The sequence below is a fragment of the Pseudophryne corroboree genome (genome assembly GCF_028390025.1).
Source record: "Pseudophryne corroboree isolate aPseCor3 chromosome 3 unlocalized genomic scaffold, aPseCor3.hap2 SUPER_3_unloc_5, whole genome shotgun sequence".
In the NCBI taxonomy this organism is placed as follows: Eukaryota; Metazoa; Chordata; class Amphibia; order Anura; family Myobatrachidae; genus Pseudophryne; species Pseudophryne corroboree.
In genome coordinates this window covers 3,601,490-3,612,453 of record NW_026967541.1, presented here as the reverse complement: position 1 = coordinate 3,612,453, position 10,964 = coordinate 3,601,490, and the positions used below count along the sequence as shown (strand labels likewise).

Sequence of the window (10,964 nt, the reverse complement as noted above, 5' to 3'; positions counted from 1 at the left end):
ATAGGACTTGGCGAGTGACTACATCTCCATTTATACTTCATGGTTAGTTACCAGTACAAGAGAGAGATATATCTAAGTCTTATTATAATATTACATTTGTTATTGTGAGTGTTCTCAGGAGGGTGGACACAATGATAGTCTGAGACACAATATTATAAAGCCTTCATTAAAAGTTGTTTTATTATACACACACATTTACAATTAAGTGTCCCAGAGAGTCGTCTTCTCCTATTGTTTACAAGATTAATATTGTTACAGAAAATGTCACATTTCCATAATGTATTTTATTTCCAGCAGATGGACACACAAGCAGGAATATCTCAGAAGGACATCTAATGTTATCACCGGATTGTGACATAAAAGATAATGACAGTAGACAGGATTCTCCAGGAGCTAATCCCATTACCCTAATTATACATCCAGCTCTATCAGCTGATCCCTCTGATCCTGGGAAATGTTCTCCTGATCACTCTGATATTGGGGCATCTGTTACAGCTCTGACAGTAGATACAGTGTTTCCCTGGTCTATAGATGCCAAATGTTTTACACAGAACACAAAGCTTATTACCCATCAGACAGGTAAGGCAGGTGAGAGGCCATTTCCATGCTCTGAGTGTGGGAAATGTTTTACCTGGAAATCACAACTTGTTACACATCAGCGAAGTCACACAGGTGAGAAGTCATTTCCATGTTCTGAGTGTGGGAAATGTTTTGCACACAAATCAGATCTTATTAGACATAACAGAAGTCACACAGGTGAGAAGCCATTTTCTTGCTCTGAGTGCGGGAAATGTTTTATCCGGAAATCACAACTTGTTGCACATCAGCGAAGTCACACAGGTGAGAGGCCATTTCCATGTTCTGAGTGTGGAAAATATTTTACCTGGAAATCACAACTAGTTACACATCAGCGAAGTCACACAGGTGAGAAGTCATTTCCATGTTCTAAGTGTGGGAAATGTTTTGCACACAAATCAGATCTTATTAGACATAACATAAGTCACACAGGTGAGAAGCCATTTTCTTGCTCTGAGTGCAGGAAATGTTTTATCCGGAAATCCCAACTTGTTACACATCAGAGAAGGCATACAGGTGAGAGGCCATTTCCATGTTCTGAGTGTGGGAAATGTTTTGCATGCAAATCAGACGTTGTTATACATCACAGAAGTCACACAGGTGAGAAGCCATTTTCTTGCTCTGAGTGCGGGAAATGTTTTATCCGGAAATCAAAACTTGTTACACATCAGAGAAGGCATACAGGTGAGAGGCCATTTCCATGTTCTGAGTGTGGGAAATGTTTTATATGCAAATCCGATCTTGTTATACATCAGAGAAGTCACACAGGTGAGAAGCCATTTTCTTGCACTGAATGTGGGAAATGTTTTACACAGAAATCGCAACTTGTTACACATCAGCGAAGTCATACAGGTCAGAGGCCATTTCCATGTTCTGAGTGTGAGAAATGTTTTGCACACAAATCAGTTCTTGTTAAACATCAGAGAAGTCACACAGGTGAGAAACCATTTCCATGTTCTGAGTGTGAGAAATGTTTTGCACACAAATCAGCTCTTGTTTTACACCACAGAAGTCACACAGGTGAGAAACCATTTTCTTGCTCTAAGTGTGGAAAATGTTTTACACAAAAATCACAACTTGTTACACATCAGCGAAGTCACACAGGTGAGAAGCCATTTCCATGTTCTGAGAAATAAATCCGCTCTTGTTACACGCAATAAACATCACTGAGGTGAGGAACCATTTTAGTCTTCTGTAGTATACTACTTATTGCTATGCATTGTTCTTAAAGGTTATTATCCTATCTCCTATGCTTTTTGCAATATACATGCTATCACTGGGTATAATAATCAGATGTCATGTCCTCATCTGCCACTGCTATACAGATGACCTGTCTTTTGCTCCGGGTACTGAGAACCCAGTACCAATCCTAAATGGTTGTCTAGCTGAGCTCCAGGTATGGGTGATGCCAGTTGGCTGTGACTCAGTCCTGGCGAAACAGAATCATATGATAGAAGCTCACCAACAAAGGACAGGGCTAGAGCTCAGCTTTGTTACCAACCAGACATACGCTTGTGGGTTCAGAGTTACAAAATGCTGATCATGTGCGGAATCTTGGTGTCCTGGATGGTGGAGTGACACGGAGACATCAGGTATCAGCCACAATCAGATCCTCATCTGAGGAACATAGCCAGACTCCAGCACTTATTTCCCTCAGAAGATCTACCTACAGTCATACATGCACTTGTATCATCATGCAAAGACTACTGCAATGTCCTCTACCTGGGTCTCCCAGCAACAGAATTGCACCGCTTGTAGCTTGTACAGAATGCAGCAGCCAGGCTGTTACCTAACCAGCTCGTTCCTGCCACATAACACCCATTCTCTGCTCCCTTCACCGGCTGCCTGTAAGATGGTGATCGGTTACATAATCTTACTGACTCTCCCAGACCTACATGACCAGGGTCCATGTACCAGAAGCAGCATCTGCCTCCTTACCGCCCTGGTTACTTCCACCTGTTGATGAAGGACTGTTAGTAGTACCATAAATCCCCAACTAGTGATTGGATGTCGGGTGACAGGTGGGTGGCAGTGGGGAGAGTCAGGGCGGTGGCAGTAGTAGGGGAGAGATGGTGGGTGGCAGTGGAGGGGAGGCAGGGCGGGTGGCAATAATGGAGGGAGATAGAGCAAGTGGCAGTAGTGGGGGGGGAGACAGGGCAGTGGCAGTAATGGAGGGTGCCGGGGCGGGTGGCAGTAATGGAGGCAGATGGGGTGGATGGCAGTAGGGGGGAGACAGGGTGGGTGGCAGTAGTGAGGGGAGACAGGGCAGATGGCAGTAGTGGGGGAAGACAGGGTGGGTGGCAGTAGTGGGGGGAGACAGGGTGGTGGCAGTAGTGGAAGGAGATGGGGCGGGTGGCAGAAGTGGAAGGAGACGGGGCGGGTGGCAGAAGTGGAAGGAGACGGGGCGGTGGCAGTAGTGGAAGGAGACGGGCGGTGGCAGTAGTGGGGGGAGATGGGGTGGGTGGCAGTAGTGGGGGGAGAAGGGGTGGGTTGCAGTAGTGGGGGGAGATGGGGTGGGTGGCAGTAGTGGGGGGAGACAGGGCGGTGGCAGTAGAGGGAGACGGGCGGATGGCAGTAGTGGGTGGAGACGGGGCGGTGGCAGTAGTGGGGGGAGACGGGGCGATGGCAGTAGTGGAGGTAGATGGGGCGGTGGCAGTAGAGGGAGACGGGCGGATGGCAGTAGTGGGGGGGAGACAGGGTGGATGGCCGCAGTATCAGGGGCTGCCTTTATGTGTGTTCTGTGTAATAATCCTGAAAGTAGTGCTGCTACCGATCTCATATCATTTGTAGTAATTTGGAAAAGATGAGATATGAGGTGCACTCTGGAAGCTTATAGGGGGTTAATCAGAGATGAACGCAGATGTGACATCACACAGCCCACCGGAGAATGGTCCCGGCCCACTCGCTTTCGCCCCTCAGGCATGCGGCCGCAATGTGTGTCCACGCGGCCGCTGTGCATGTGCATTTTGCCACCACCAGCAACTGCTGAGTGAAGTCAAAAGATTTCCGGTGTGATTTTGGCTGTGTCCGATTTTGACAAAAAATTTGAATAGTGGGATGATATTACGGGGGGGGGGGGGGTCTCTCTGTGTAAAGAAATAGTTTTATTTGTTGGTTTTAAATAATTTATGTCTGTTCAAATGTTTTTTTACTTGTAAGTGAATTAGGGTTGTATTTGAAAAAAAAAACAACTTACCTGACCCTTGCCTGGAAATGTACATGTATGAAGGTGTGGGAGATACCTGCTGCAGTCCTTTTTACTTACATTTGAGAGGTCCGGTTGTTTTGGGGGAATTAGTAGCAAATATTAAATGATACATTGGCTCCATAACGTCTCTCTGACCCTCTGATTCTTACAAACATATGTCACACAAAATGACATTTGCATTAACAACTATTAATTAAACAAGAAATTTTTTTTTTTCAAAAAAACTTTATATATATAAAAAAATAGAAGAAAATCACCAATTCTGGTCTGGATTCAGTGACTCTATCATGAGAACAAGTGTCTTTTTTTTTTTGAAAGGACTATGCCAACAGTAACCACTAGAAGAATCAGGCGTATCCCACAGAATATCAGTGCTGCCACCATACATTGGGGAGAGAAGATAAAGTGTAGATTTCTGAACAGTGCTTTTAGAAGGAACATAAGTGCATAGATCACAATGATCAGAAGTCCGGGACAATGAGGTCAAGAAACAAACACTGTGGTAGTAATGACATATTTACATATTCATCACAGATAACGAAATACATTCTAACACGTTCAACAAACCAGTGGACGTCCGTAGCTTCATGCTAACCTCCAGCTGCCACCACCCAAACTGGTTGAACAGTATCCCAGTAGGACAATTCAAAATACTCAGGAGGAACTACTCCGAGTCAGCGATTATGAGACACAAGGACAAGAACGAAGTTTAAAATTTAGAGAGAAACAGTATAATACAGAAAAGGTACAGACGGCATATACCATGGGTAAGGGAAATTATAGGCCTCCCCCTACAATACAAAAAGAGACCAGAACAGAAAATAGAAGAAGAGATCCTTTTCATAACACAATACATAAAACAAGCAAATCAGATTAAAAAGATAAACACTTGCCGATACTTCAAGATGACACACTAGCAGATATCATACCTCCAAAAGTAGTGTTCCTGAAAGCACCAGACATTAAGAAGCTGGTACACAGCTGCGTACCACCAAAAACAAAACACAAACTACTATAGACGGAACACATAAAAAGGGGTCTTCTACCACTATGGGAACTGCATGGGAGCAAGACAACAAAAGCTAGAAGCACCACACCTACCCAAACAGTAATGTCTGTTTCTCTTTCATCCACTAGGGGACACTGGAACAGCATTATACAGTAGGGTGTGAAGCTTGCAACCGGAGGTGTGGCACAACCTAAAAATTAGCATTGTCTGCACAACCGGCTCCTCCCCCTTCACGCCCCACATCCCTCAGTTTGAAAAATTGTGCTAGGAGGAAAGAAGCAGAGAAGGGAGCTACTGCTCCATAAAGATTTAAATTTTTTAAGATTGGCCCAATCCCACCTACATAAAAGGAGGGTGCAGGTTTTTCTGAAAGAAATAAATTGCCCAATCCCTCCTAAATCGAAGGCTGGTGCAGGCTTTACTGAGGGAAGACAGGACCAATCCCTCCTAAATCAGAGGCGGGTGCAGGCTTCCCCAGAAGAAGAAAGACAGGCTGCGTCCACCTAACAAAAGAGGGACAAGAGTCTTAAGTATAGAGAGACAAGGATCCCTGCTAATGGGATCTGTATCTCTCCACAGGGAGAATCCGACGCATCATTACTATGAGTAGATAGTTTGCATATCTGAAGGAAACGTTATATGACTCTTAACTTTTTATAGCCAGGCAGACTAGCAGCGCAGCATCCACCACTACCCCTCCCTCCTCTGGATCCGGACAGGCTAGCATGGCGGCATCCCCCACTCCCACCTTTTTGGTTTTCTCTTTTTCTTGCTATCTCTCAGGGAATCCAGCCAGATAAATCCACTGGACGTTTGTTCCCGTCATCTACTACGGTATTCCGTTGCCTATTATAAAGATGACATGCAAGGTCACCTTTGGCGTCCTTCTAATTATATGTTTGTGTACATACGTGTATATATATGTATTTATGTGGGTGTATATGTATAATTCGTCCAATGGACACTGATGACAGGTCCGAAGGAGAAGGGAGCATCTGATATTGTCAGCCAGTACAACTCTATCTGTACAACAGTTGGCGGTCTTGAGCGGTTTGTATATATTTATTTAAGGTAAATAAGACCGCAAGGATTGCTTTGGTTGCTTAAACAAATAAGCACTAAAGTTAACAGCCATGGGGTGCGTGACAGTTCACTATGGGCGCACAACCGGTTCAGTGACCCGTCAGGGTTAGGAAAACAAGACCTGACATGTATTTCAACATTTGAGTAGGGCTGCGAGCCCATCCAAAGCAAGGAGGAATTCATAATTAAAATGACTCCATCACTCGGGTATAACAAAATGGCAGAAACCTATTATAACACCCCTTCCTAACCTAGAGTAGGAGTGGAACAAGGGACTGCCTCTCATACCGAAGAGGGTACCGATACTAGCATAAATAAATACAGGCAGTAAATGCTTCCACAAATACAGATTGTGCCTAGCACAGCATATCAGAGTTTTCTCTGATGTCCTAGTGGATGCTGGGAACTCCGTAAGGACCATGGGGAATAGCGGCTCCGCAGGAGACTGGGCACAACTAAAGAAAGCTTTAGGACTACCTGGTGTGCACTGGCTCCTCCCTCTATGACCCTCCTCCAGACCTCAGTTAGAATCTTGTGCCCGGCTGAGCTGGGTGCACACTAGGGGCTCTCCTGAGCTCCTAGAAAAAGAAAGTATATTTTAGTTTTTTTATTTTCAGTGAGATCTGCTGGCAACAGACTCACTGCTACGAGGGACTAAGGGGAGAAGAAGCGAACCTACCTGCTTGCAGCTAGCTTGGGCTTCTTAGGCTACTGGACACCATTAGCTCCAGAGGGATCGAACACAGGGCCCGACCTCGATCGTCTGGTCCCGGAACCGCGCCGCCGTCCCCCTTACAGAGCCAAAAGCAAGAAGACGGTCCTGGAAATCGACGGCAGAAAACTTCGGTCTTCACCAAGATAGCGCACAGCACTGCAGCTGTGCGCCATTGCTCCTCATGCACACCTCACACTCCGGTCACTGATGGGTGCAGGGCGCTGGGGGGGGTCTCTCTGAGCAGCAATATTAAACACCTTGGCTGGCAAATCTACACAATATATAGTCATACAGGCTATATATGTGTAAAATACCCCTGCCAGAGATCCATAAAAAAGCGGGAGAAGTCCGCCGAAAAAGGGGCGGGGCTATCTCCCTCAGCAGACTGGCGCCATTTTCTCTTTACAGTGCAGCTGGAAGACAGCTCCCCAGGCTCTCCCCTGTAGTTTTCAGGCTCATAGGGTTAAAAAGAGAGGGGGGCACTAAATTTAGGCTCAATATTGTATATACAAGCAACTGTTGGAGAAAAACCACTCAGTTATAGTGTTAATCCCTGCATTATATAGCGCTCTGGTGTGTGCTGGCATACTCTCTCGCTGTCTCCCCAAAGGACTTTGTGGGGTCCTGTCCTCAGTCAGAGCATTCCCTGTGTGTGTGTGCGGTATGTCGGTACAGCTGTGTCGACATGTTTGAGGAGGAAGGTTATGTGGAGGCGGAGCAGATGCCGATAAATGGGATGTCGCCCCCTGTGGGGCCGACACCAGAGTAGATGGAGAGGTGGAAGGTATTAACCGACAGTGTCAACTCCTTACATAAAAGTCTGGATGACGTAACAGCTGTGGGACAGCCGGCTTCTCAGCCCGCGCTTGCCCAGGCATCTCAAAGGTAATCAGGGGCTCAATAACGCCCGCTACCTCAGATGGCAGACACAGATGTCGACACGGAGTCTGACTCCAGTGTCGACGAGGTTGAGACATACACACAATCCACTAGGAACATCCGTAGCAGGATCTCGGCAATGAAAAATGTGTTACACATTTCTGACATTAACCCAAGTACCACTAAAAAAGGGTTTTATGTTTGGGGAGAAAAAGCAGCCAGTGTTTTGTTTCCCCATCAGATGAGTGAATGAAGTGTGTGAAGAAGCGTGGGTTCCCCCGATAAGAAACTGGTAATTTCTAAAAAGTTACTAATGGTGTACCCTTTCCCGCCAGAGGATAGGTCACGTTGGGAGATATCCCCTAGGGTGGATGAGGCGCTCACACGTTTGTCAAAAAAGGTGGCACTGCCGTCTTAGGATACGGCCACCTTGAAGGAGCCTGCTGATAAAAAGCAGGAGGCTATCCTGAAGTCTGTATTTACACACTCAGGTACTATACTGAGACCTGAAATTGCCTCAGCATGGATAGTGCTGCTGCAGCGTGGTCTGTTACTCTGTCAGATTGTTACCTCGACAGGGATACTATTTGGCTAACCATAGAGCATATTAAAGACGTCGTCTTTTATATATGAGGGATGCACAGGGGGATATTTGCCGGCTGGCATCCAGAATTAAGGTAATGTCCATTCTGCCAGGAGGGTATTAGGGACCCGGCAGTGGACAGGTGATGCTGATTTTAAAAGGCACATGGAGATTCTGCCTTATAAGGATGAGGAATTGTTTGGGGATGGTCTCTAGGACCTCGTATCCACAGCAACAGCTGGGAAGAAAATTTTTACCTCAGGTTTCCTCACAACCTAAGAAAGCATCGGCTTCAGAAAAGCAAGCGGGTCAAAGGCGCACACAAGGGTAGAGGGAAAAAGCTGCACCAGACAGCCAGTTCCCAGGATCAAAAATCTTCCCCCGCTTCCTCTGAGTCCACCGCATAATGCTGGGGCTCTACAGGTGGAGCCAGGTGCGGTGGGGGCGCATCTTGGGAACCTCAGCGACCAGTGGGCTCGCTCACAGGGGGATCCCTGGGTTCTACAAGTAGTATCACAAGGATACAAGCTGGAGTTCGAGGCAACTCCCCCTCGCCGTTACCTCACATCAGCCTTGCCTGCTGCCCTCGGAGAAAGGGGATGTAGTACTGGCGGCAATTCACAAGCTGTACTTCCAGCAGGTGATAATCAAGGTACCCCTCCTTCAACAAGGCCGGGGTTACTATTCCACAATGTTTGTGGTACCGAAACCAGACGGTTCGGTGTGGCCCATTCTAAAATTGAAATCCTTGAACACTTATATACGAAGGTTCAAGTTCAAAATAGAATCGCTTGGGGCGGTTATTGCAAGCCTGGACGAAGGGGATTACATGGTATCACTGGACATCAAGGATGCTTACCTGCATGTCCCCATTTACCCTCCTCACCAGGAGTACCTCAAAATTGTGGTACAGGACTGTCATTATCAATTCCCGACGTTGCCGTTGGTCTGTCCCCGGCACCGAGGGTATTTACCAAGGTAATGGCCGAAATGATGATACTCCTTCAAAAAAAGGGAGTTATAAATATCCCGTACTTGGACGATCTCCTTATAAAGGCGAGGTCCAGGGAGCAGTTGTTGGTTGGAGTAGCATTACCTCGGGAAGTGCTACAACAGCACGGCTGGATTCTGAATATTCCAAAGTCGCAGCTGTTTCCTACGACGCGTCTACTGTTCCTGGGTATGGTTCTGGACACAGAACAGGAAAAAGTGTTTCTCCCGGAGGAGAGGGCCAAGGAGTTGTCATCTCTAGTCAGAGACCTCCTAAAACAAATACAGGTGTCGGTGCATCAATGCACGCGAGTCCCTGGGAAAGATGGTAGCTTCTTACGACGAAATTCCATTCGGCAGGTTCCATGCAAGTATCTTTAAGTGGGATCTGTTGGACAAGTGGTCCGGGTTGCATCTTCGGATGCATCGGCTTATGACCCTGTCTCCAAGGACCAGGGTGTCACTGTTGTGGTGGCTGCGGAGTGCTCATCTTCTAGAGGGCCGCAGATTCGGCATACAGTACTGAGTCCTGGTGACCATGGATGCCAGCCTTCGAGGCTGGGGAGCAGTCACACAGGGAAGAAACTTCCAAGGACTATGGTCGAGTCAGAAGACTTCCCTACACATAAATATTCTGGAACTAAGGGCCATTTACAATGCCCTAAGTCAGGCAAGACCCCTGCTTCAACACCAGCCGGTGCTGATCCAGTCAGACAACATCATGGCGGTCGCCCATGTAAACCAACAGGGCGGCACAAGAAGCAGGAGGGCGATGGCAGAAGCCACAAGGATTTTCCGATGGGCGTAAAATCATGTGTTAGCACTGTCAGCAGTGTTCATTTCCGGAGTGGACAACTGGGAAGCAGATCTTCTCAGCAGGCACGACCTCCACCCGGGAGAGAGGGGACTTCATCCAGAAGTCTTCCAAATGATTATACACCTTTGGGAAAGGCCACAGGTGGACATGATGGCGTCCCGCCTCAACAAAAAGCTAAAAAGATATTGCGCCAGGTCAAGGGACCCTCAGGCGATAGCTGTGGACGCTCTGGTAACACCGTGGGTGTACCAGTCGGTGTATGTGTTCCTTCCTCTGCCTCTCATACCTAAGGTACTAAGAATAATAAGAAGGAGAGGAGTAAGAACTATACTCGTGGTTCCAGATTGGCCAAGAAGAGCTTGGTACCCAGAACTTCATGAAATGATCTAAGAGGGCCCATGGCCTCTGCCGCTCAGACAGGACCTGCTGCAGCAGGGGCCCTGTCTGTTCCAAGACTTACTGCGGCTGCGTTTCACGGCATGGCGGTTGAACACCGGATCCTAAAGGAAAAAGGCATTCCGGAGGAAGTCATTCCTACACTGATTAAGGCTAAGAAAGATGTGACCGCAAAACATTATCACCACATATGGCGAAAATATGTTGCTTTGTGTGAGGCCAGGAAGGCCCCAACGGAGGAATTTCAACTTGGTCGATTTCTGCACTTCCTACAGTCAGAAGTGACTATGGGCCTAAAATTGGGTTCCATTAAGGTCCAGATTTCGGCTCTGTACATTTTCTTCCAAAAAAGAACTGGCTTCACTGCCTGAAGTTCAGACTTTTGTTAAGGGAGTGCTGTGTATTCAGCTCCCGTTTGTGCCTCCAGTGGCACCGTGGGATCTCAACGTGGTGTTGGATTCCCTGAAGTCGCATTGGTTTGAGCCACTTAAATCCGTAGAGCTAAAATACCTCACGTGGAAAGTGGTCATGCTGTTGGCCTTGGCGTCTGTCCAGGCGTGTATCAGAATTGGCGGTTTTGTCATGCAAAAGCCCTTATCTGATTTTTCATATGGATAGGGCGGAATTGAGGACTCATTCCCAATTCCTTCCTAAGGTGGTATCAGCTTTTCATGTGAACCAACCTATTGTGGTGCCTGCGGCTACTTG

The 10,964-nt window shown here is 47.1% G+C and overlaps 1 protein-coding gene across 1 annotated transcript in view; it reads left to right on the top strand.

Annotated features, from left to right (window-relative positions):
* Positions 1 to 1,160: 1,160 nt before the first annotated feature.
* LOC134984373 (oocyte zinc finger protein XlCOF7.1-like) overlaps positions 1,161 to 10,964 on the top strand; it is a gene marked incomplete at its 5' end in the record, with an annotated part of 102,522 nt that continues 92,718 nt past the window's right edge. The window contains one exon of the mRNA XM_063949970.1: positions 1,161 to 1,680. Within this exon, the coding sequence (XP_063806040.1) occupies positions 1,161 to 1,680 (520 nt within the window). The remainder of the gene's footprint in view (positions 1,681 to 10,964) is intronic.